At 34.7% G+C, this 25,477-nt stretch overlaps 4 protein-coding genes and 1 long non-coding RNA gene across 10 annotated transcripts; 2 read left to right on the forward strand and 3 right to left on the reverse strand.

Moving 5' to 3' along the window:
• Positions 1-616: 616 nt before the first annotated feature.
• Positions 617-3,743, forward strand: LOC18054855 (translation machinery-associated protein 22). Its single transcript, XM_006450790.2, has 7 exons — positions 617-1,021; positions 1,136-1,222; positions 1,324-1,388; positions 2,369-2,450; positions 2,557-2,624; positions 2,713-2,796; positions 3,429-3,743. Exons 1-7 carry the CDS (start codon positions 874-876, stop codon positions 3,483-3,485), a joined length of 591 nt encoding a protein of 196 aa, XP_006450853.1. The 5' UTR covers positions 617-873; the 3' UTR covers positions 3,486-3,743.
• A 93-nt stretch (positions 3,744-3,836) lies between these two features.
• LOC18054856 (UDP-sulfoquinovose synthase, chloroplastic) lies at positions 3,837-6,729 on the forward strand. 4 transcript variants are annotated; one of them, XM_024192354.1, is made up of 4 exons: positions 3,837-4,084; positions 4,165-4,213; positions 4,519-5,600; positions 5,830-6,729. In XM_024192354.1, exons 3-4 carry the CDS (start codon positions 4,563-4,565, stop codon positions 6,229-6,231), a joined length of 1,440 nt encoding a protein of 479 aa, XP_024048122.1. In that variant the 5' UTR covers positions 3,837-4,084; positions 4,165-4,213; positions 4,519-4,562; the 3' UTR covers positions 6,232-6,729. The 4 variants fall into 4 exon arrangements, with proteins under 4 accessions (XP_024048122.1, XP_024048121.1, XP_024048124.1 ...); XM_024192353.1 differs by lacking the exon at positions 4,165-4,213; XM_024192356.1 differs by lacking the exon at positions 3,837-4,084 and having other exon boundaries at positions 4,102-4,213; positions 4,501-5,600.
• An 86-nt stretch (positions 6,730-6,815) lies between these two features.
• Positions 6,816-10,860, reverse strand: LOC18054857. 2 transcript variants are annotated; one of them, XM_024192357.1, is made up of 8 exons: positions 10,679-10,860; positions 10,378-10,496; positions 10,060-10,142; positions 9,495-9,509; positions 9,134-9,255; positions 8,562-8,726; positions 8,205-8,298; positions 6,816-7,227 (listed from the first exon to the last, which is right to left on the reverse strand). In XM_024192357.1, exons 1-8 carry the CDS (start codon positions 10,731-10,733, stop codon positions 6,996-6,998), a joined length of 885 nt encoding a protein of 294 aa, XP_024048125.1. In that variant the 5' UTR covers positions 10,734-10,860; the 3' UTR covers positions 6,816-6,995. The 2 variants fall into 2 exon arrangements, with proteins under 2 accessions (XP_024048125.1, XP_006450856.1); XM_006450793.2 differs by lacking the exon at positions 9,495-9,509.
• An 8,416-nt stretch (positions 10,861-19,276) lies between these two features.
• Positions 19,277-20,722, reverse strand: LOC18054858 (MDIS1-interacting receptor like kinase 2). Its single transcript, XM_024178259.1, has 3 exons — positions 20,581-20,722; positions 19,857-20,494; positions 19,277-19,734 (listed from the first exon to the last, which is right to left on the reverse strand). The coding sequence occupies exons 1-3, from the start codon at positions 20,628-20,630 to the stop codon at positions 19,358-19,360; spliced, it is 1,065 nt and encodes a 354-aa protein (XP_024034027.1). The 5' UTR covers positions 20,631-20,722; the 3' UTR covers positions 19,277-19,357.
• A 138-nt stretch (positions 20,723-20,860) lies between these two features.
• Positions 20,861-25,279, reverse strand: LOC112095826. Of its 2 annotated transcripts, XR_002903980.1 has the most exons (7): positions 24,621-25,279; positions 24,346-24,454; positions 23,735-23,815; positions 23,563-23,639; positions 22,764-22,863; positions 21,360-22,673; positions 20,861-21,275 (listed from the first exon to the last, which is right to left on the reverse strand). It is a non-coding gene; the product is annotated as an uncharacterized LOC112095826 (long non-coding RNA). The 2 variants fall into 2 exon arrangements; XR_002903981.1 differs by lacking the exon at positions 24,346-24,454.
• Between the last annotated feature and the right edge of the window lie 198 nt (positions 25,280-25,477).

Consider the following 25,477-nt stretch of genomic DNA (forward strand, 5'->3'; position numbering starts at 1 on the left):
GGGTAACTGGTAATAAAAGGTTTCAGTGTTCACCACCTGGCGATGAGTAACTTTTTTTTTTTTTTTTTTTTTACATTTCTTGTCGAAGGAATCTTTTGCTTTCGAAAAGGAGGGGCAGACTGGAGAGTGGAAAGTGGAAACCAACAACAACGACATCTTTTCGACTAGTAGGAGGAGACTGTTAGCTAAATAAAACTAAACTACTTCCATAAAAAAAAACGAAGAAAAGGGGAATTTAAATTAAAAAAAAAAAAAAAAAGGCATAGGAAACTGCAGGAAGCAATAAAAGATACAAAAGCTTTTGGCATTATTATTATTTTTTTTTGAGGAGAAGCTTTTGGCATTATTGATAAAGAGACGTTGGTTTTGAGTCTTTCCTCGAGTGTATTGGCGTCTAGCGGTAGGCAACGATACAAAGAAGTTGGTTCATTTTACGAATATGCCACCTGCAGATGCTATTGTTTGATCCCCACAACCCAAAATATTTACCTCCATGCAATTTTTGTTTTTTAATTTAAGTTATTAATATATTATCCAATTCAGAAATAATATATTTTCTTTTTTAAAATACTAATCCAGCGTGAATTAGTTTTGGGCTTTTCAAATTAGAACTAATCTTGGGCGCCCAAACTAGCTTCGGCGTGGGGTGCATTGATCCAGTCAAGTCACTGGGCCTTGCAGAAAGTTACCAAACGGAAAGATCATTCCTTTCCCAGCAGCGGAATCGGATTCCGTCTCTCAAAGCGAAACTGCAAAAACACAAAACACTTTCGAGAATTCAATCTAAGACCCTTTTTATCATAAGCCCCGGAAACAAAAGAGAAGAGCAAATTGATCGGACAGAACAGGAGTACAATAATATAATTTTACTGGATGGCAGAGAAACCTCAACCAGTGCGTGTTCTGTATTGTTCAATATGTTCTCTTCCTGCGGAGTACTGTGAATTCGGTCCTGACTTTGAGAAATGCAAACCTTGGTTGATCAAAAACGCTCCTGAATTATACCCAGATCTCCTTAAAGGTACTTAAATTACGTACGCCTTTTTTTTTTTTTTTTAAATCCCATATGCTTTTTTTTTTTTTTTTAAATCCCATATGCTTTTTTTTTTTTTGATTGTGTGATTAATGTTTTCAGAAGCAAATGAAAAGGAGGCTGAGAAGGTCTCTGGGCAGCTTCAATTATTTGGTCTCTCTTCAGGCGGTGCTGATGGAGCTACTTCTGGTAAGACTTCTTTTGTTATACTTTTAATTTTCGGACAACTGAATGTTGTGTGATGAGTGTTTTATTGTTTGTCACGGTAATTGATTGATTAACAATTTCAGGGCAAACATCATCGTCTAAGCAAGAAGAAGTTAAACGTCTTCCTGGTGGAAAAATAAAGAAGAAAGTAAGACTAGTTTTTTTTATTAGTAAATCTCTTGTTTTCAGCGGATATCCTTGAAGAGCTTGCTCATTACCAGTATTTAAAGTTTCAAATGAATGTCTAACTCTAAACATGATTGTTTAAAGTTTTGATGGATTTATAGATGTAAAATGCTGTTTAAGACTTGAAATATCATTCTTGTTTTCTTATTTCTACAATCTCACTGGTAGGGGATCAGCGTTGTATGAATCATCAAATGTCATTGTTTGGTACTGCTGGTTAGTCTCTATTTTATGGGATTGGAATACCATGTCTCATCTTAAGCCAACTATTCAAGCTTACAAAGATCTAGCCTTAATGTTACTACCCGTGAAAGTTGGATTCATTTTTGAAGTTTCTGACGGGAACTTCACTTATTGAATGATTTAAGAGGTGGAATCTGTTTTCTTTTTTCACACTACGAGCTTTTTTCCTATCCTGCCCTCATGCTACGCAAAGGAAACTATTAAGCGAAAAAGATGTTAATCCTGCACGCAGGTGCGAATCACTAATGTTGAATCGAGTATAGCTTTGCTTTTAGTATGTTTGCTACTTGCAATGTAAATGACGTTTGCCTGCAGCTTAGATGCGCAACCAATCACTCACACCTTCAACTTAATTGAAAGCTTCTAGACTCATCAGTGGGAATCGCTTTGTTGAAAGTGTGAATTTGTGATCAAACTTATACAAAGGCCCACATATGATTGCTAGATCTCATTGAGGTTGTGAAGTGAGTTGAACCAGAGTTAGGATTTTTATTTTATTTTTAATGACAATATGGACGTGAGCGTGAAGAAGTTAATAAGAGGCCACATGTTTGGTCACATTGGAGTAGTCTTGTTGCCATTCTTGATACAGATTATTTCCTGTAGACCTTTTATCTTTGTAATTGGTTTTCAATGTTCTGTTGCATAGCTCAAATCTTCTGATGTGATGACAATTCAAAATTTTTTATTCACTAATAGGAAAGACAAGAAGTTGTTATTGAAAAAGTTGTACGCAACAAGCGCAAATGTATAACCATTGTGAAGGGCCTGGACCTGTTTGGTAAGCCATATTTAATTCATCTCTTTGTATACTAATGTTTAATAGCTCCGATTTTTGTTATTGTTGAAGTTACAATTTAGTTTCTGGGGATTGGCACTTGTGTCAGGTGTTAAACTTAGTGATGCTTCTAAAAAGCTTGGGAAAAAGTTTGCCACTGGAGCATCTGTTGTTAAGGTGTGTAAATATTACAAGTACCTACCAGCTTTTTTCATCCTCATATTCATATTTTTCTTACAATCTTCTAATGACTTGATACTTTTAGGGCCCAACTGAGAAAGAGCAAATTGATGTTCAAGGGGACATATCCTATGACATTGTGGAATTCATTACAGACACCTGGCCTGCTGTAATTTCTTTAAGCATTTTTTTTTCCTTCTCTTGTGTCTTACATAAATGGTGCATTTGGAAAACACTAAAAGAAGATTTTCTCCCACTCTTTTAATGTATCTTTCTTCTGCTAGACATCAGAAAGATGAAAACACTACAAATCCTAGATACTTTAGCTCAAGGGCTATGAAACTGAAACAATTTTAGCCCAATTTCTTGGATGGTGTGAAGTTTTACTCTACAGACTTGAGTTCTTAAGGAAAAGGCCATTGGGGATTGTTATGAGTGTTATGAATATATCATGTTTTCGGTGATAATACTGACATGATAGAAGATGTTACTGTGTAATTAACTCTAGGTTTGTAGTTAATTTCTTCTCTGAATATGTAATAATCATATTTGGGACATATTTTAGAAAATTTCACATTGGTGTTGCAGAAGTTGATGAAGTTTTAAAGTTTCTGAAACAGAAGTTGCTTAAATTTGACCAGTGTTTCTTTATCAAGTGCTTTAATTACTGATTTTGTTTGCATGCAATAAGTCATCTCATTACCATCGACAATTATGCTCCATATCATGTAAGCTAGGCAGTTCCCAATCCATTTGTTCATTCCCTGCACTGAATTTTGTGCATCTTCTGTGCCGTTTCAGGTGCCCGAAACTGCTATATATTTCATTGAAGACGGGAAAAAGGTTGCAGCCGCATAATGTTAGGAGCTTTTTCAAAAGCGTGGTAGTTTCAATTTGACAAAAAGGAGCCTATAAACTGCTCATTTTTTTCTTGGCTGGATTTTGTACAAATGTACGAGGAAAGAAGTCCCTTGCAGCTGAGATGAGAAATTGTGTATCAGTGAAGCTTAAAACTATCAGTGGACCTCTAATTATGTTGTTGTTTTTTTTATGAATTTCTTCTTTTAGTAACATCATTTTGTTTATGATACAGATAGTATTGAGAGCATTTTTTATTTTTTTTTATTTTTTTACCTGAAAAAGTTTTCCACCGCTTGTGTCAAAACTTCATTTCAATTTTCAATTTCCATGACATAAAAAATTGATTACAAAAAATAAAGGAAAAAGAAATCACACGTGTCTCAACATGGCCGCAAATTTGCGGACAAATGTCCCGAGCTAACGGCCGCTATATAGATAAAGCGAATATACTTTGGCTCTTGTCTCTTGTGATTCCTCAAATTTCAACGTAGTTCAGAAAAACCGAAACACCTTCACTCTCACTCTTTGCCCAGATACAACAAATACATAGTTTCCCGTCTCCAATATTCTCAAGTTTCAAGTTTGCTTCTCTACAGGTAATAGGGAATGCTCTTGTCTTACTTTTATTTTCTTTTTGGCAACTTTTCTTCTGATTTTATTATCTCTTACGAGTTAGGACTGAGATTGTGTTGACGAAGCCGCCGACTTTCACCTTGAACTCTCCGGTAATTCTCGGTGTGAGTTGTCGGAGTATCCGAGAATTTTCCGTTTGACCAATTTAATTCTTTTAAATTTTAATTTTATTCTGGAAATATTCATGTTGTGTACTATTATTGCACTGCACATTGATCAATTTAAGCTATGGCAGCAGTAATTGTCTTTATCGCATTCTTCTGCTCAAAGATTTCTCATTTACACTCTTTCTCCCTGTCTCCGTATCTGCCTTCTTGTACTTGGTGGAATCCTGTTGTTATATGCTCTTAGTCAATAGCTGGAAACTGAATTTACTTAGATGTGTTGATATCTGCAGGTGTATGTGCATATTGTTGAGTTGAACCAGAGATTCAGATTAACATGGCACATTTGCTTTCGACTTCATGCTCTTTGAACATTCCTTCTTGCCGCAAACCTTCTTTCCAGCAATTGAACCAAGGCTTAATTGGCTTGCCTACCTCTTTTACTGTGAAAACATCCAAATCTCCAGTTCGGACGGTTATCTTGCCAGCACAAAGGTCTCAGAGATGTCACACTGTTTATGCAACCGCCACCCCCTTTACCCCGACTCAGTCACGCTCTGGTTTGCATCAGTCCTCCAATGATCCGTCCAAGGCAAAGCGGGTCATGATCATTGGTGGAGATGGCTATTGTGGTTGGGCTACTGCACTCCACCTATCCAACAAAGGCTATGAGGTAGCTATTGTTGACAGTCTTATCCGTCGTCTCTTTGACCACCAACTCGGTCTTGATTCCTTGACCCCTATTGCCTCCATCCATGATAGACTCCGCTGTTGGAAATCTCTTACTGGAAAAAATATTGAACTCTACATTGGTGATATTTGTGACTTTGAATTCTTATCAGAAAGCTTCAAGTCATTTGAACCTGATGCTGTTGTCCATTTTGGCGAGCAGCGCTCTGCCCCTTATTCAATGATTGATCGGTCAAGAGCTGTGTTCACTCAGCATAATAATGTAATTGGAACACTAAATGTCCTCTTCGCTATGAAGGAATTCAGACAGGAGTGTCATTTGGTGAAACTTGGGACAATGGGAGAATATGGAACCCCAAATATTGATATTGAGGAGGGTTATATAACGATTAATCACAACGGAAGAACAGATACTTTACCTTATCCCAAGCAAGCCAGCTCTTTCTACCATCTGAGTAAGGTTCATGACTCGCATAATATAGCCTTTACTTGCAAGGCCTGGGGAATCAGAGCAACTGATCTGAATCAAGGAGTGGTTTATGGAGTGAGAACAGATGAGACTGCCATGCATGAAGAACTCTGTAACAGGTTAGATTATGATGGGGTGTTTGGGACTGCATTGAATCGGTTTTGTGTTCAAGCTGCTGTCGGTCATCCGCTTACAGTGTATGGAAAAGGAGGCCAGGTATGCCTTATCTTATAGTTCACTGCCTTGCATATACATCATTTCCATAAGTAGATATGATACTTAAATCATGTTTTCCATGAAAGAACATGATTTTCCTTGAGAGAGATTGATCATCATATTCATTTGTTTCTTACCCCCCCCCCCCCTGTTGCACATGGTTTTTCTTTTGTTCTGCTACTACATAAGTAAGTGCTTTGACTAACTGTATATATTTTTTACGTTTCAGACTAGAGGTTACCTTGACATAAGAGATACAGTTCAGTGTGTTGAACTTGCAATTGCAAACCCAGCACAGCCCGGTGAATTTCGGGTCTTTAATCAATTCACGGAGCAGTTTTCTGTCAATCAACTTGCTGCCCTAGTTACAAAAGCAGGAGAGAAGCTTGGGCTTGACGTAAAAACCATATCTGTTCCCAACCCACGAGTAGAAGCAGAGGAGCATTATTACAATGCAAAGCACACAAAACTCATTGAGCTGGGACTCCAACCACACATTCTTTCGGACTCACTTCTTGACTCGTTGCTCAACTTTGCCATTCAGTTCAAGGATCGTGTTGACTCAAAACAGATTATGCCCAGTGTTTCTTGGAGAAAAATTGGAACCAAGCCAAAGACTGTTGCGGCCTAATCAAATAAACATGGTTGAGAGATTTTGGAATGATAATGAGTGTTTTAATCTCATCGTCGTCTCTATTGAGTTCTTCTCTTGCTAGGCACCAGAGCACTTTTCAGAACTACACCCATAGAGAGGAGTTGTAATCTAGGGGTTTATGGGCATATGCAATTCCCTGCCCCTATAGCATCTGTCTTATGGTCAAGGTCGAATAGCTGTATCAAATCCCAGTCTCCGAACTTGTAAGATTTTGAGATTTATGGAGGTGCCGTCTGTTTGTTTATTTTTATCATATGGAGTGATTAACTTTGTATAATGGATGCAAGCATGGAGACGGATTTCAAAATGGATTGCATTACAACGGATTTTGTGATTGATCCCTATCGAACCGCAAATGAAAATATGAAATTGAAGAACATTGGTCAAGTTGTCAGTTTCCAGCTTTGATCTTATTGTTGTAATTCAATTTTGCTAGTAACTTCTAAAAGGTTTGAAACAAGTTGTTCTACCGAGATACGCTGCCAAAGAGGGGTTAAAAAAATAATAAGGGAAATAAAAGAGATGCATCAGCCGTATTCTAGTAGAAATGATAAGGGAAATAACTGTGAATAGATTAATCGTATTTATTGATTTTAGTCTAGGCAAGTCTAAAAAATTGACTCCAACTCCCACCGAACAGCTGAATTTGATATCTTATATCATTTCATAACAAGTAGTCCCAAGGCAAAAAGACTTGAAAGTTAAGACTTGGAATCTGTTATTGCTGCAACCGAGTGTTGTCACATTCGCGAATCAATTGTACCATCAGCTCTTTTACTTGTTGGTCCGTCTTTCTGATAGTTTGCCTTTATAAACTGAATCACAAGTGAAGCTAATTCATCCTGATGTGAAGTGAACTCATGGTCGGCTCCTTCTATGATGTGCAGCTTATGGTTAGGTATGAACTTATCGAACTCCAAAGCATCTTCTGCCGGTACCATTTTATCCTTGGTTCCATGAATTGTCAACACCCTGTAAATGATAGCAAGGACATTAGGACACATTGGTGTAATAAGAGTCAAAATTACAATCTCCAATAAATAGAAAAATGAATACTTCAAAAGACCCTTAGTCGTATTTTATACTTTAAATGCTCTTCCCAAATGTTCATTGACATTAAATTACATGGAGGTCCAAATTAATGCTTTATCTCAGAGGAAAATATGCATCTGTGGATCAAACAGTTTTAGATTTCCTATAACATGACATTTCGCCTTCATTTTAGGTACTTGAAGAATATTTAACTTTGATGGTAGAATAATAAGGAAACAAATGCCACTGGCAGTTGATATTAACATCTGTTCTTGATTCTAGACAATTAACTCAACAGTTATATAACTTGATGAGAGATTAACTATTTTAATTTCAAACTGTCTAGGCTGGTTGGATCAAACTAGCAGATTAAGACTACTTTAAGCGATTCCACAAGATGGCATAAACAAAAGCATACATTATGAATCCACTATATTCCAAAGGGGCAGATCCAAGAAATCTTATTCATTCTAAACATCAGTAAGAAAAAATTGACTCAGGCTCCTCTCGTGCGGCTTCATAGAAACTGTATGTCAAATAAGATTCAGAATACTATCCTGAACTTCCTCTTAAATGTTAATTTTCATCATTTTGGATAACAAACTTCCCCCAAAAAAAGGAATGTTCGCCAGCAAATTCCAAATTGGCATGCTTGATTATTGTCTTCCATATCTAAGTTACTTTCCTCACTCTATTTTAATTAAAAAGAGAGAAGCAAAGTAAGTTTAACAACAGTCCCTCTGCCTTCACATAAATTGTGAGATGAAGAATGTAAATAAACCAGGTGTATGTAAAAGCAGATTAAGAAACTTCACCATATCAGACAGAAATTTTGGCAGGCATTTTTCACAAGAAACATGAGCAAGGATTTACAATCATGAAAGATGCAATCTGTTAAATGAATTGTGCCCTAGTACCTGCAGTCTTGGCAAATCATATGGCATGCTGCATGAATATCAGTGGATAAGCGGTCCATCAAACTTTCTTGAGTCACACGATACTCAAGCTTTCCTAACAAGAAGAAGAAAAAAATATCAGGTCAATGTACAATAAAAGTAATCGTAAGAATTGCTTGTTAAATACACAATCATTATATGATCCCCGGTATTCCATAAACAAGGCTATTTAAGTTGTAAACTCTAATGTTGCTTGACCATACTCCAGAAAGTATAGAAAATAAAATATTTCAAAGGAGAAGCACACCTGTAGTCATATGAAACAAGCATCATATAACTAATGACAAGTTAGTGCTATAATAACAATTGATAGCTTACCCTTTTTATTCCTAACATCAATGAATCCATTCTGCTTGATTCTCTGTAAATATCCTAGCCCCAAGCGACCTTCAATGCCTCTCTTGAGATTGAACCGGCCAGAAATATTGATGACTATACTTATGTCGTTATACTTTGAAGCATACAAAAGCACCGCATTTCCTCCTGTAGGAACCCTTTTCAGCAATATGGCACTTTCAAAAAAGGAAAAATGAAACAAATATTTAAACTCTTCTAAGCCAAGTAGGTCTGATTGAGGAAACATAAGTTCCAAAGTCATCGCTCTAAGCAGATTTTATGAGTGCGTCACTGTCAAGCATATATGGACTGAGAAAACCGTTTTTGCAACTATATAGTACCAACAAACTTTAAGCAGAAATTTCTAGTGGCATCAGCAAATAGAATTTGAAATTTGTGGATCATTAGCATGATAACAATGTTCCATTTACCAGTTTATTCAATCTATGATTACTCACACCTGGACCTATATATGTTGTCAGGTGTATCAAGATGAAATCACAATATTTATAGGTGTGATTTCTGAATTGAGCCTAACAAGCTAATTTAAAGACCTTTGCTGTGTCCAATAATTGCAGTTATTACACGCCCCTTCGCACAGAAGTCTTGGACTATGGCACGCAAATCCTCAGCTTCTCTGCGGTAGTTACCATACAAAAATGACCCTTCACTTTCTCTACAAAACAAATTACAAGCAACTGCTTATCATCATTAGAAGAATGTGTTTAGAAAGAAATTACATCAAAGTCTAACATTTGTTACTTCATAAGTCCAAATTATATTTGCTAAGAAATCTCGCATGAGTTACATGCTTTTATGTGAATCTGAATTTGCTGGTAGCAGGAGGAGATACTGGACGTGTGTGATTTGAGGTTGGTGTAAAGTAATTCATTTGAAGTTACTGTGTTTGTTCACCTCAACTTTAAATCCCTGAAATGAAGACAATAAGAAGAGGCCATTAAAGCCCCTTAAATGGCCAGTTAAAACACACCCTTACTAGGCATCAGCGCTACAAATCTAATTAAGAAAAACAGAACACTGGCCATAAAACACCGGACTTGGTACACTGCTAGAGGCAATACAAACTTGTTGAGCCTCCAAAGTTAGCAGAAAATGCAGCATTGGATTCAACAGCAATAAGAGCAGTATGAACTAATTACTTCAAGAAACTAATGATAAAGTAACAAAGGTCTCGCAGCTTCACATGCTCTCGAGCAATTTTGGCATTGTATGCTGATGATGCCCAACGTTGAAAATTTCTCAATGGAAATTCAATAGACTGTAAAAATATAAATGGAATTTGAAAAGAAAAGGCTGATGAAATTACTAGGGAGAGTTCACATCACTAAGCAAGGTTTAATATATCCACAAGCGAACCCTTAGAAATTAAAGGCCCAGTGGGTTGCAACTGAAAATTGTTTTCTGCCAAGACGAAGTTCACTCAGTTGATGTTTAATTGCTTTTACTGTAATCATCCTACCCATTCCCAGAAAAGTCGAAGCGGAAGGCACTGATTCCTTCTCTTTCCAAAGCAGCAGCAAGGTTCACCATGGGGATTCGATCCTACAGACAAAACATCACGTTTAGAAAACCAACCTCAATTTCAGAACTGATAGCTAACACTTCTAACTATGTTAATAAATTGAAACCCACAATTTGTCCTAAGATGCGTGAACACTTCAGAAGCAAACTCACAATTTGGAATACAAACTCAGAATTCACCAAATTGGACTAGTAATAAATATATTCGAATAATCGTAGAATAATATGAAGCGTATGACTTTTCAGAACGACCAACCTTTGTGGATTGAAATCCATGGCACACGATAACAAGCTGCTTTGAACCAGTTTCATGTAATATCCCCACAAGCTTCTCACCGTGGCTGTTGGGAATTACAACTCTGCGCCGCTGAACCACTATAGGAAAGATTGAATATTTTAGAGATTTTATTATAATTGACACACAGACACCTGCACTGCGTCTATGCAAAAACCTTAAAATTTAGAAACAATTTTAAATTTTCGGCAACATAATCTTTTCTTTAACCAGATTGTTTGTTTTTGATATTTGATATGAACGAAGAGGCCGCGTCACTCACCCGGGTCCTGCTGGACACCTTGCCGATAACTCTGAGTCGGCCGGGTCACGGACATGGTGTGAAATGACGAATTGCCTGTGATGCCTTCGCCTGATTAAGGAGAAACGTTGAAGATTGATGGCCCAATACATGCGATCATACGACAAAGAGTGAAACACAGGCACGTCCGTCATTCAGTTATGTTCGGTTAAAAGTTCCCGTCATATTATTATTATTTGTCAGCAATTTTTTTTTTTAACCTTTCAAATACAATTTTTTTTCAAAATAAAATCTTTCTTTTGCAAAATATTTTGGGTTGATTTCACCACACCTCCTAAATTTATCTGCATTCTTTTTAACTTTAAACCTTTTTTTTTTTTTTAAAGTTTACATTATCGCTTTGCCTTCATGTGGTATTAAATTTTATCCTTAATTCAGTTGAAAAAATGGTACACATTTCACTAATGAATCTCACATAAATTCACTTGAATATATATACACACACAAACACACATATGCACCCACGAGCCTCAAGTGAGATTTATTGATGAGATATGGACCAAAACTCAATTAGTTAATTAGCTAACACATGTTTTTGACTTTTGAGAACGTTATTGGGCTTTTTTTATTTATTTATTTAATGGATCCTATTATTATTACAATGAAAAAATAAATATTGTAGTCCAATGTGACATTACGATCATACGATGATACATGAGTTATTTTTTTTCCTTTTTTTTAATAAGATAAATTAAAGCTTTACTTAGTTGTGTTGTTGAATAATTATAATTTAAAAGCTATAATATTAAAAATATTTAATAAACACCTACCATCTACTATTTTATTTTTTAAAAAAAAACAAAGTATGTCTTTTATTAAAGACCAATTAATGACCAACAATATAATGCCACAGGGGCACAAATACACAATATTATACCACATGAGTTATAAATACACGATAACTAAACTTAAGTACAATATGTAAGATAAAAGACTCAAACCCAAGCTAGGACAATTCCTAACAACAACTATAATTACAAACTGAAAAGAGAATAAGAATTTCACTATAATTAAAACTAATTAAAATTAGCCGGAATTTATAGATTGCTGTCAATCTCAACTAATACAAATGAAATCTCTTTCCAATTCGGAGAAGGAAAATAGTAACACAATACGCCATAACACGATACTAATTAAAAACACAACCAAAAAAAAAAAAACCACAAATCTCAACAACATAACCACCCCATCAGCAGAATCCGCAGCAAATCTCGATGAGCTCTCAATCCATTCCATGCCATTAAACCTGCACCAGGTCATATCATAGTATCGATGCATCACTATTAGAGCCATTCATCAACTCCAATTCCGAACATTGACATAATTTCAATCCGAACTCAGAGTTGACACCATCTAAGACCATGCCAGATCTCAAGATGAGCAGATAAACAACATCCAACAAACGACAAAGAACACCAACCACCATAAAGAAAAGAAAATAAAATAGGAAAACTAGAAAAATTAAAACATAAAAGTAAATAGGAGTCTGAAAATAAAACAAAAACAAAAAACAAAAAAGAATGGCAAGAGAGAGAGAACCCCTCTCCACTTGGAGAAACACCCTTTTTCTCTTAGAGGAAGTAGCTAGTGGAATGGAGTTTAGAAACTCGCTCTACGTTACTTTTAAATGTAGATCAATTTCGGCAGTTCCGGTGGATAGACAATCTTCACCTCTTCCTTCATGGGAAGAGAGTCATGCTTTCTCCAGCCACGTGCCTCCATCATTTACTATTCTCAGTTCAAACAATTTTACTGTTGCAGATGAATCACCAATTGAGTGTTTGCCTACTACGCAACCGACTGACGAACAAGAAGCAGTAATTTGTGATTGGAGTTGATTGTTTGGATGAGCCACCATTAGTTGTTGATTTAGTATTAGGAGATAATACTCCAGCTACTCTAAGTTCAAGAACCTCAAATAATGCACATGTGCCCAGAATAAATTTACTTGCTAGTAGCAGTAATTTTCTGCATAGCAACAAATATAAATTCTTAGCAAAAATTAAGTCTTTAAACAACTAAGTTATTCTAATGAATTAACAACAATGAAAAAAGTCGTGTAATTTTGAGGTCCTGTAATTGTGCAATACATGAAGTTTGTGTAATTGCGCAATACATGAAGGTCGTGTAATCGTGCAATACATGAAGATCGTGTAATACACAACCTTGAATCTTACATAACCTTACACGACCAAATCGTGTGTTACATGACAAAATTATAATCGGCACAATCCATCAATTTTTCACAATTTGCATGCAACAAAACAACTAAAAAATTGTTTTCGAACATGTTATTAGAGACCCGCAACTAATTAATCTATTTTTTCAATATAAAACCCTAACTTTTTATTTTTTTCCCTGAATATCAACAAAAAAACTAATTACAAGGAATTACTTACCTCAACTAGTTACATTTTAACCATTTTGCAGTAAAAGATCAGCTCTCATTGGCGATTATGTAGCGACGAACTAGACTTCTCTTTCTCAGTTGTGGCAGCTTCCCCTTCTCAGGCTCAATTTTCTCGTATTCGCAGTACAACCTTTGAGGATTTGGAATAGGCTACGAGATTTTCACCAATACTCGATCACCACAGTCAGTGCAAAATTTGTTTATGAACTTGATAACTTTACCATTGTTTTGCAACTCCGCATCTTTATCTGCATGACAACTCCAGCTACCTTTAATTAGATGATGACACTAGTCTTGTTGTTTTGCCTTGCTTTGTTGATATTCTGATGGCGTTTATGATTTTGTGGCCGCTAAAGTGTGTTGGAAGCTGAATTTAAATACACGAACCTACCAAATACAATTTTGAATTTTTCTATTTTTGCAACAGCCAGCTGTTTTAACTTACCAAGCTAATAGCATGCAATGTAATATGTCGGACTTTAAAGTCCAAATTCTATTAACACTAATGGCAATCTTTGTAATTTTTTCAACTTTAAAGCCTAATTGAAAATTAACATTAATGGCAATCTTTGTTATTTATTTAACTTCAAAGGCAATATTAAGAATAATTATTACATTTTTTGGCCTATTAAGACATTTCACTTTTTAAATATTTAAATCATATAAACAACTTACTTTTTCATATTTTATTGTTTATTTTATAAGTCTCCCCATATCTTCTGGTAGACATGTCAAATTAACTGCTTCTTTTGAATTCGCACACTATTATTAAGAACTTATTCCATTACAAGTTGGGGTATTTTTTTATTTTAATTAGTCAACGTTAGTTAGCTATTAAAAATAACAGTTTTTAGGGTAAATTGAAGTATACTTTTGAGGGGTGAATTAAAATATATCAATCTAATAAGGGGGTGGGATGAAAATTACCCTTAAAGAATAATCAGAAAAGTTGCATATAATATCAAACAAAGAAGAACAATCATAGTGAAGAGAAGAACATTGGAGATTTACGTGGCTCTGATTCGTTAGGCTTACATTTATGTGGACAGACACGCTCTTTTTGATTTTATGAATCACCAAGGATTTTATAATGGAAAAACTTTAATTATAGAGGTTTCAAGAGCTCAAAAAACTCTCCTCTACCTTAGGGCCTGCTCGATATTATTTTTAAGGGCTTGTTTTCATTTTCGTTCTGAGAGTACAAGTGTAATTCTTGTTCAGTAGGCTGGATCCAAAAAAAAAAATTATAAAACAAATAATTCATATTCCTTTTTATTGTTATAAAACTAAGAACGTGTTTAACACGTTGTCAAACAAATCACAAATTATATCATAAAAATTTTTGCAAAACTAAACCCAAGCCTAATCTCCTTATCTGAATCGAAATTCACGTCTCCCTCTTTCTCTCCGTCACAATTCTTCAACCACAATTCGTCACAGCTCTCTCTCTCTCTCTCTCTCCATCATGATTCTTCAACCAAAATTGACTGCTGCGGCATCTCGGTTGAGGATCGACTAGTGCCGCTCTACTGCTGCATCTCTGTTGAGGAATAATTGGTGATGTTGCTGCTGCTAGGTCTGTGCTCTGTCTCGACTGTTGGTGGTGGTGGTGCTGTTGCTGCATCTCTACTCTGTCTCGATTGGTGTTGCTACTGTTGTTCTCCCTCAGGTTGCTCCTATAAAGAGATCCGGACATATATGTTGAGGATTGACATTGGCTTACTGGTATTATTCTTCTATTTGGCTAAATTTTGAGTAGTTATTATTTAGTTTGTGTGTGTAATTTCATTATTCTTATATTTCCAACCTTTACTTGTCTCTTTGTTTTGAGGAACAAGAAAAGAAAAGTAGTTTAAGAGAAATAATGAGAGTGGAAATGGCAATGTTGTCAATGAAGAAGAAATGTTTCATTTTTGCTTTGGTTCTGTGTCTTATTATAGATGTGGGATTTGGTGGTGGTGTCTTTGTTATCGCAGGTTCAACAAATCTTTTGGCAAGATTTTTTATACTTTTAGTTATGGGATTTGGTTCTTGCTTTCCAGTTTGGGTCTTGCAATTGGAATAGCTGGAAATTTTTTACCTACAATATTAATGAAGCCATCATCAAAGAAACTGGTATTTGTTTGCCAGCTCATATGATTCGTTTGTTTTATTATACCATACTAAGAAGCAATTAACAAGTTGGTAATGATAATTTTGAAAATCTTGTTATCGAGAATAAAAGACAAGCAAATTAATTCACTTGGGTTATAGAGAATTTGGGTGAATGAAGGATTATAATTCTGAAAATAGTGCAGTAGTAGATGAATAGCTAAAGGTTGAAATAGAGTTGGCTGGGGATAGAAAGAATGACTTCGGTCAAATAGGCTTGATTAATTCAAATGGCAAATAGTCTTCTTTACAATTAGAGGGCTTGCATATCTTGAGTTTTTTAAGAAAGTGATAGCAGCGATGATGATAATATTGATTCTCATTATGTCTTCACAATTACAGGTTTGCCTTTTACAAGTACTTGCTTAAGCTTTACGGGTTTTACTATATAAATAATACACTAGGAAAATGTAGTTTGTTATTATCTAATGATTTGCATTTTTTAGTTTAATTTTTGCTGAATGCATTGAAATTACAACAAAATGATTGTGATTGGATATGAAATGCACAAGGAACCTATGTATATATACACCATATATTATTTTCAGCTCTGTGTTTTGGACAATTCGGTTTTTATATTGGCTTCATGTTATGTTTGTAACGGTTGTGCTTTTGCATCTTGTTTGCCAAACAAGCACTTTTTACTTGATGGCTTATGTCTACCAACCACCCTCACTTTATAGGTAGTTATTGCATTCGACAAAGCACCTGGAATCTAAACATAAGAATGAATTTCGTGAAGTCGCAATGGCATATGAGACTGAGCCAGGGCTTTCCATTGCAGCAAGCGATACGAAGGGCATGGTCCCAAACTCTGTATTTGCAAACAACTTATTGTTGTTGTATTCATCATTGATTAAATGTGAATATTGTAAATTAAACTATTTTTGTATTTTAATTCTTTTCTATGAATGAAATCTGATATGAAATCTTAACTGCAGAGATGAATGAATGGTATAAGAGATAGAATTGCAACTTCTATATAGCATGATTACACATGTAATGCATGATGTTCATCATGTAATGTTTTATAATTATTTTGTTTAAATCATGTGTAGTAATATCTTAATTATAGTGTAAAAATAATAACAATATAATTTTTTTTAATTAATGCTAATACTCAAATTTTATTATCATATAATATTTTTATAATTATTTTGTTTAAATTATTTATGGGATGGTTGTGTATGTATTAGTTAAAAAATTATGTTTGATTATAAGTATGAATTAAATATTTAGTCAAAATTGTTTTTGAAAACAGTACTACCAAACACATATTTATTGTTTTTATCCTTCTCAATTGTGCGTACCAAACACATTTTACTGTTTTCGTTTTAAAATAAATGATACAAAAAATAATACTAGATGCATACTTAAATTCAAAATACGGCAACTACAAAACATCATTTTCATTCTCATTTTTATTTTCAAAAAATATTAATTCAAAAATAATACCGAACATGCCCTTAGAACTTCCTTATTGTGTTCTCTCAAAGTGTTTATTACATAGATTGTAAAGAATCCTAGTAAGATAAGGTAAGTGAAGATTTGCCTTGTGATGCAAGTAACACAAAAAATGACCTAATTACATCAAAAACTCCTAAATAAATTTTATAATAGTTATCCAATCATCTTATGCCATGTAATTTAAATCTTCAGTCTTAAATTAGCTTCCCTGAAACACAGGATCTATCCTGCTAGTTTAGCTTAGCTATCCTCCATGTCAGAAAACTTATAGCCATTGAATTTCTACCCATAATCTTACATGAATCAATCTTGATACTAGGAATCACAATAAACTATAATGAGTAAAAAACTCTACATTAAGCTCGCTTTTCCCATACGAAAAATATATACATATTTATATATAATGCTAAACCACGACATGCCATAGTACCTAAGAACATTTAAAACAAATTCACCAAAACTTCATTTGTCACTTTCAAGACTTTCACATTTTCTTTCAGATCACTTAATTAGAAAACTTCATTCAATCACCCTTACTAGGACTAGCATAAAAGTCATACTTTGACATAACAATTCATTTTGGGCTTCACGTAGGTGTGGCAATATGGGTCAGGAATTGATTATTTGATTCAAATTAAATGGGTCTATGTTTGAAAAAATTGATTCATTTAATAAAAGAGTGAATTCGATTTGATTCATTAAATAATTTGGATTTGAGGTCATTGATTCATTTAGGAATTGTTTGTATTTTGTAGGATGTTAATTCTATCGTTTTTTAATTATATTTTTGCTTATTTTTTGTTTATTAGTTACTATTTTTATAAATGAAGTATAAATGAATCTAGGTTCAATCAATTTGTTATTAATTCTACATAAATGAATGGTAAACGAATCCAAAATCAATTCGATTCATTTAATTTTGTGCAATAAATAAATTTAAACAACATTTGTTTAATAAAAGAATCAAATTTGAATCATGAGATTAGGATTCGTTTAATAAATCAATTGAATTCAAATCCATTGAATTTTTATAAAATTCATTTACTATTCAATTTGAATTTGGTTCGTTTATTCGTTTTGCCACCCTTAGCTTCACGTAAACATCCTTCACCCACTTATTACTTAACAAAAAATATATAGAATACCTATTAAGCAAGTAACAAATTAAAATACCCAAAAAAAATTTAAATGAAATTGCTTCAAATTCAATTTGTTAAAATTCACTTTCTCATTTCGTAGAAAACATAGTGCATATTCATGCTTATACTAATGAATCTTCACACATACATATGCTATGCATGCAGTCATGCTTGACAAATAATAGCACATCACATAAATACAAAGGTAAATCACATAGATCCATATCCATACATATTAGAAAATGTTTTTCAATCATGTCAATCATATACATTTATTTATTGTAATTTTTTGAGAAGTCTCATTTACTTACCTCTTGCCTCCACAAAATAATAAAAGTATCTCACTATCTTTGGCCTACAGTCAAGTAACAAAAACTATTCTAAGATAAACAAGTCAAATCATGGTCATAAACTCGAATGTCATCAAATTTCTCATTATAAAAACATTTATAATTCAACCTTAAATAATCTCAATATCAATTTCAAAATAAAAAAGACCTTGTTCTCTAATTTTTAATAAACTATTCCCATATCAGAAAAATCTCTAATTTTACAGAGCACACATTGACATACTAAAAATTCGATAGTAAAAGTTTCTTAGCTTAATTCTTAAATAGATATTGAAAGCAATTATTGTTTCTAACTTTCACAAATTTGTCAAACTGTTTTTAAATTTGACCTTACTTTAAAAATACAAAACAATTTATCCATCATAAAATCAAGAAACTTTGCAAAAATATACTAGACATACATACAAATAATTGTTCCAAATTTCATAGTTTTTTAAGAAATGTAGTTATGGTAAAATAATTTTGTAATTCATGTTTTTCACTAAAATAAGAAATTTTTAAGTTTTCATACTTGAGTTTGAAAAATTATAATAAATTAAACTCTTATCTGATTATATTAAAACAAATTTCAAAACACTCTTAGGGATAGCTAATTTAGCACATAAAAGTTCTAGAATCAAAATCAATTTGTACTAATTACAATGGTTTTTAAACAACCAATTGTCATTATATTTTTCTGTAAAATCTTATATTACTACTACTACCCTTATCTAATCATGCTTAAAAATTATCAAAGACCAAGAACAAAAACTTACCTTCAATCTTCTCTCTCTTATCTCTTTCAACATAATACTCACTTCAATTGATATAACTTTGATGATGTTGAGCAAGATTACTCAAGATATCATCCAAGATCAAGCAAATTCAAAACCCAAAGGGCTTCAATGAATCTTGCCCTCAAGCTTTTCTTCCCCTTCACTCTTCGCCTGATCATTCTCCTTGCTAAAAACAAGACAAAAATTTCTTTTTATAGTAAGCTAGGGTTTATCTCAGGGTTGGGAAAAGACTAAAATGTTCTTGACTTAAGGAAATGACTAAAATACTAAGCAATTGGGCGTACTGCAACATTATTGATTGAGCTCACCATAAGTACATGAATACCACGAATGAAACACAGTCAAGATTAACAGTCATATTGATCAATCAAATACATCCCTTGGTTTCTAAGTTCTGATATGGAAATTTCTTGAAGAGCAGGTTTTTCCAATGCTGTCTTTCGAACAAGAAATTCTTTAGATACCCGTCGCATTGTAGGCCGAGACTTTGGTTTTGACCGCAAGCATGCAAACGCGATTTTTGAAACAAGAATAATATCTTGAATAACTGTTTGATCATCAATTGGAGATGGGGCGCGTTGGTCTAAAAGATCGATCAACATGATTTTTGGATTAAATGATGAAAGAAGATCCCCTGGATGCCTTCCCATTAACACTTCAAGTGCCACTACTCCAAAGCCAAACACATCACATTTCTCTGTCACAACCATGGTATAGGCAAGTTCTGCAAGAAAATGAAAGCTCATTTATAATTCGTCCGTACAGAGTAAATAACAATAAGAAAAATTGATTATACAGAGTAATTAAAGATGATAAAGAATGATGAGAAGAACAGCTAAAAGTCACCTGGAGCAATATATCCATGTGTCCCGGCCACTACAGTTCTATTGGATGAATCTGAATGTAGAAGCCTAGCCACACCAAAATCAGCAACGAATGCCTCTAGTTTTGAGTTAAGTAGAATGTTGTTGCTTGATATGTCACGGTGAACAATTGATGGTATGCAGTCATAATGCAGGTAAGATAGAGCATGAGCCATACTCTTCACAATGTTCACTCTCTTCGTCCAGTCCAACTGAATAGCTTCATCATCATTCCGTAGAACGCAGAACAAGCTTCCCCTCCTCATGTACTTGTAAATTAAGAACATGCATTTCTTGTGCAAACAAAAACCATACAGCTTCACAATATTACGGTGCCTTATTTGGGATAGTAGACGAGCTTCAGTTTGGAAACTCTCAAGGAAAGCTAACTCAGTTTCTGAATGGTGAAGTTTCTTCAAAGCAACTATTTTTCCACTTGGCAATTGTGCTCTGTAAACGCTGCCATAACCTCCAGTTCCTATGCAATACTTGATGTCGAAATCCTCAGTGGCTACAATAATCTCTTCAAATGTAATTCTACCATCATAATTCCATACTGAGAACTCATCCCCGCACCTAGTTTTTTTTGTCTCGGTTGGTTTAGCTTTTCTAACCTTAGGTCTACGGAGACACAAGAATGTAAAAATACATACGAGGATGAGGAGTAAGACAATAGGAAGAATAATTACAACTAACCGACTAGGCACCTTTTGAGGTTTGCCTTTGTTGCCTTTAAACTCTTGTGGCGGTGGCGCATTTTCCGAATCCAGCTTATTTTGTGACACGATTAAGTCAGGCACTTTTCTGATGGGTCCGGAGATTGTTCCGGTGAGGTTATTCATGGAGAGGTCCACTTTATATAAGCGTGGGATTTCTCCAAGTTGGGAAGGTATCTTGCCACTAATGAAGTTATGGCTTAAATCAAGATAACCTAGTTCCTGGAGGTTGACAATCGTAGAGGGAATACTTCAGCTAAAACGGTTGTTTCTCAATATTAACTTGTGCAGCTTTGAACAATTCATGAGTTCTGGAGGAATTGAACGGTTGAGTTGGTTATAAGCAAGATTCAAATAGGTGAGGTTGGTTAAATGACCAAGTGTTGAAGGAATAGGTCCAATTAGATTGTTGGAAGACAGAAGTAGAGAATCAAGATTCCCCAGATCGCCAACTTGTTGAGGCAGCAAATCACTGAGTTGGTTTGCAGAAAGGTTAAGAGATTTCAAGTTGGTTAAATTACCTATGGTCCACGGAATTGGACCAGCAAGATTATTGTATGATAGGTCAACAACATGAAGAACCTTCAAATTCCCGATTTCTAGTGGGATGGAACCGTTGAGGTTATTGCGAGATAGATCCAGGTAGATGAGATGATTCAATCTCCCGATCTCTGAAGGGATAGCACCTATATATTATATATAAGCATGTGATTAATTTATCCCGAAGTGATAGGAAAATAATATATATGCAGTGAAATTTTGTAGGTTACCTATTAGATAATTGGAGGACAAGTTAAGCATTTGGAGTTTTGAAAGAGCACCAATTTCTGATGGTATGCTCTCATAAAAAAAATAACTGGACCGAATTTCCAAACTTTTGAGGTTCGGAAAGCAAGTGAAGTTGAATTTGCGAAGCTCTCCTTCGATGAAATAATTGTCCATCTCTGATGAGTTTATTTCGATTATGCTTCCTATTGAATTGCAAGTGATGCCAGTCCACTTGCAATGATCTGAAGGGTAGTTGGCCATCGATTGACTGCTGTTCCACCAGCCTGAATTAAGCAAAGCTTCCCTTTCCAACTCTGTGGATGCGAATGCAGTAGATGGTGTTACATCATTGCACACGAGAATTATAAAGACCACCAATCTGGAAATGGAGGATATCGCTGCCATTTTTTATGAATTTTCAGTGATTGAGTTATTACATTCAGCAACGGCTTATAAAGTCTACCAACTGCTCTTTAACATGAGAAATTTCCAATCCACGTTATCATGTTGTCAAACACAACATGAATTAGTCAAGGTCTTCTCTATCCTTTAGGGGGATATTGGCTAAATTTGTATTTACGTGGCATATGAATCTATTGTAGAATAATGGGAACATTACTCGCCGCAAAAGTTGACAACTGAAGCCAACCAAGTGAGACTCAATGTGGATAAAAATCCCCACTTCTTTTGGGCTTGTTTTGGATTTCGCTTCCTCTTGAAAATAAACTCCTCCCAAAGGGGAGATGGGGCAATTAAGATGAGTTTCAATGTAGATCCAGCTTTCTATTCACTCGTGCGGTTCAGGATCCCTTATCCAGCAACCCAAGCTAACCTTTATCAGAATCAAATTGAATTTTGATGTGTGCAGAGCCTTTGAAAACAAACTCTAGTTTTTTAAGAAATTTTGAACTCAGAAGCAGTGGATTTGCCACCAATCCAATTGAACTTAAAACCCATAAGGGCACTAGCAATTGATTGATTCAACGTCATCCCGACCCTGGGAGTTACATTCCAGCAGCCATTGGAGACAAAACCTCAACACCTTCCAGCTTCAGCAATCAAACCTTGCACCAGCAAAACAGAGACAGAATTATGCTGAAAATTGTGTGATATTCTGAATGAGAGCATCAAGGATTCGAGCAAATGTGATGAAAGAGGACACACTTTAAGGCACAATAACTACAAGAAGTACAGTACTTTGTTACCAAACAAGTAGAATACTCTTCCCAGAGCTCTGTTTTTGTTTGTGCTTGAACCAATGGAAACATATGGTGATGAAATTTTATGAACCAGACAAATCAGCCAAAACAGGAACTCTGTAGGGGCAAGTAAATGAAATTACCAAACTTTTCTACAAAACTATGAACAATTTTTGATAATATAATAGTAGAAGACTCATAACATACATGATCTTGGAAGTTGTTTTAGGATCAAGAAAGCTTTTCCTGGAGTTCCACAGCAATGTAAATCAGGACCAACATTGATGATAAAAATTTGACGAAGAGTCTGCATCATTTAAGAGAGTGCAAAAACTGAAAATTCATATAATAATTAAAATTTCAGACCCCGTATAACATAAAACTGAAAATTAATATTGCAAATTTACATTGTATGCCTAAAGAGAACTATCACCATCAAATCTTCTGGAGCTACGAGCTCCAGTCCAGAATTAGAAAAATACTTAAAAAGAAGAGCAATCAGAAAACATTTGAGTATGAGGGATTAAACATTCTAACTACAATTACATATATGCAATATAATACTAGCTTTAGGTCACCACCAAAGCATACCACGCCAAGAAATTAATGCATAAATTTTTTATAGTACAGCACCACATATAATGCATCAGCCTCATTTCCCAGTTAGATTTAAGGTACCACATGAAAAATAAATAAGCTAAAAAACAGTACTGTTCAATCATTGACCTTTTCAATTTCATTGCATTATTGGCAAGGCCATGATTGGTAGGATTTAAATTAATTTAGCTTCAAGACTCAACAACTATATTTACAAAATACTTTAGTACCGTATTTTTTAATTTATAATTGCCCAACTTTAATACTAAACCAAGCTCGATTTATAGGGTAGCTAACACTTATTCATTGAAAAATCAAATTGAGAGTCATGTTAGTATGAGAGAAGAACGTTGAAGACTTGGCTTTTGGGCATTTATCACCTTGTGCGTCTGCCCACTAACTATAATACCTTCTGCCGGTGCTGCTTGGAAATGAAGGGCTAAACAAATACGAAACTTGAGCTCTGTATTCTGTTTGTGCTCAAACCTACATATTACATCAAAACGATGGAAATGAAAATCTATGAATTAGATAAATCAGCCAAAACATGTCCCTTGTAAAAGAAAACAAATGAGAATTACATGAATCACAGCTACACGACATGAAGGTTTTAGCAATCATTTCATTGAACTTCTGTCCTTTCCATAGTCTAGCTCTGCTGCCTGCATCAATTAAACCCAATTATTTTATCTGAACGAGGTTCAAAGAAAACTAAAAGCATCCACAATTAAAGCCATCTTAATTAGGTTTCTTAGCGCATTGGTCCAATCCTTCAATATTGAAGAACATGCCATGTCTCACTAATCTAGTACCAATCTTCTCAAACGGTTACTCCAAGCAAAAGAGACTCTCGATCCAAATTGCTAATGTAGTTCTGACAGTTTCTCAAACACTGGACAACACATTACAGTCATATTAAATAAAACAAAATGTGCATATTACCAATACTTTACCCATATCAAAAATTGAAAGAGCGTCATGGAAATTATTTATCAAAAATGGTTGATCTTGATCATTACCAAAAATTAAAATTGATACTAATCTTCTTCCTTGATCATTTAGTAGTTTTTAACATTATAGGTATAGTAAAAGTACTCTCATGGAGTGCCACACAACCAAATAATAGTACATGCAATCAAAAATATTAATAATGGAGTAAAACAGAGTGAAACAGAGCAAGAGAAGAAATTACCTTTGAAAACATTAATTTGCATTTATGTTATCTTAGAGAGTTAGACCAGCCTTCTCCTCCTATCCACCACTTATTGTAACGTTCTTTCAGAATAGGACAATCCCAAATCCTAATTACCGTAGTAATATTTAAATACAACAATGAAAATATTGCATATTCCAGTATATCATTGACAAAATATAGAATGTTAATTCACTATACGTACTACATAGAATTTTAATTCACGAGTAACAACTAAGTGAAATGTGCAGTCGTTTGAGAATTTAGTTATGCACCTTCTACTATAGGCCAATGATGTGGGGAATGTGCAATGCCATAGCCCAGTCTACTCCTTCCCCCTCTCTGTGACGTTCTTGTAGAACAATGACAAAGTCAAAAGTTTTTAATGTGTGCAGTGTGGTCGTTTGAAGAAGATGCACTTTTAATTTGGGGCACTCATGAATTTCCAAAGAAGAAAGAAGTGGTATGTCTGTTATCTCGTCGTCCTCTAGAAGGGGCACTTCTTCAAGGACAGGACACTTCCAAAACTCCAATTTCTTCAGTGTTGACGTCCGAAGGAGGTAGTCCGGCAGTGTCTTTAATTTGGGGAAACCTCCAATTTCCAAGGAGGAAAGACATGGCGTAATGAAGTTGTTTCCCTTTCTTGTAATCCCGTATTCCCACTCTTCCATTTCATCCATATACCAAATATCCCGCTCTTCCAACTCATCCAATTACCAAATCGTGCGTGATTTCAATTTCGGAAAGGCAACAGCTGATGAAGAAGAAGATTGGCCATCATGATCAGTACTTTCTTCTATTCCCAAAAATTCGTTACCCACTCTTCATTCTTACACTACTCAAATCGCATATAAAGAGCTTTTCCAAAGATGCCAACTTTCCCAGAGGAGGCAAATGCTCACAGTTTTTGCACTAGCCGAGTACTAAATCCTCTAGATTGGATAGTGAAATCAACCAGTTGGGAAAAATGTTGCCATTGTACAATTTAATCAATAATTCCTTCAAACTCGAAGGCGGTGGTAAGCCTTCAAGAAGTTGTTCCTCATCCTCATTCTTCCTGCTCCTTTATTTGACGTTCCTTGCCCACCAAACCGTAGTCTCAAACAAATGAGGTTTTTCTTTTTGTAGAGTT

The sequence above is a fragment of the Citrus clementina genome, unplaced genomic scaffold (genome assembly GCF_000493195.1).
Source record: "Citrus clementina cultivar Clemenules unplaced genomic scaffold, Citrus_clementina_v1.0 scaffold_1, whole genome shotgun sequence".
In the NCBI taxonomy this organism is placed as follows: domain Eukaryota; kingdom Viridiplantae; phylum Streptophyta; class Magnoliopsida; order Sapindales; family Rutaceae; genus Citrus; species Citrus x clementina.

Excerpts from the sequence above, each read along its gene's own strand:
- LOC18054857 (XM_024192357.1), bottom strand. The coding sequence starts at position 10,733 with ATGTCCGTGACCCGGCCGACTCAGAGTTATCGGCAAGGTGTCCAGCAG. Across the intron at positions 8,727-9,133 it reads AATTATTGGACACAGCAAAG|GAGGAAATGCGGTGCTTTTG; the intron begins GTCTTTAAATTA and ends GGGTTCCTACAG. Across the intron at positions 8,299-8,561 it reads TGATGTTAGGAATAAAAAGG|GAAAGCTTGAGTATCGTGTG; the intron begins GTAAGCTATCAA and ends TCTTCTTGTTAG.
- LOC18054858 (XM_024178259.1), bottom strand. The coding sequence starts at position 20,630 with ATGCGCCACCGCCACAAGAGTTTAAAGGCAACAAAGGCAAACCTCAAA. Across the intron at positions 20,495-20,580 it reads ACAAAGGCAAACCTCAAAAG|ACCTAAGGTTAGAAAAGCTA; the intron begins GTGCCTAGTCGG and ends GTGTCTCCGTAG. Across the intron at positions 19,735-19,856 it reads ACATGGATATATTGCTCCAG|AACTTGCCTATACCATGGTT; the intron begins GTGACTTTTAGC and ends ATTTTCTTGCAG.
- LOC18054855 (XM_006450790.2), top strand. The coding sequence starts at position 874 with ATGGCAGAGAAACCTCAACCAGTGCGTGTTCTGTATTGTTCAATATGT. Across the intron at positions 1,022-1,135 it reads ATACCCAGATCTCCTTAAAG|AAGCAAATGAAAAGGAGGCT; the intron begins GTACTTAAATTA and ends TAATGTTTTCAG. Across the intron at positions 2,451-2,556 it reads GAAGGGCCTGGACCTGTTTG|GTGTTAAACTTAGTGATGCT; the intron begins GTAAGCCATATT and ends CACTTGTGTCAG.
- LOC18054856 (XM_024192354.1), top strand. The coding sequence starts at position 4,563 with ATGGCACATTTGCTTTCGACTTCATGCTCTTTGAACATTCCTTCTTGC. Across the intron at positions 5,601-5,829 it reads TGTATGGAAAAGGAGGCCAG|ACTAGAGGTTACCTTGACAT; the intron begins GTATGCCTTATC and ends TTTACGTTTCAG.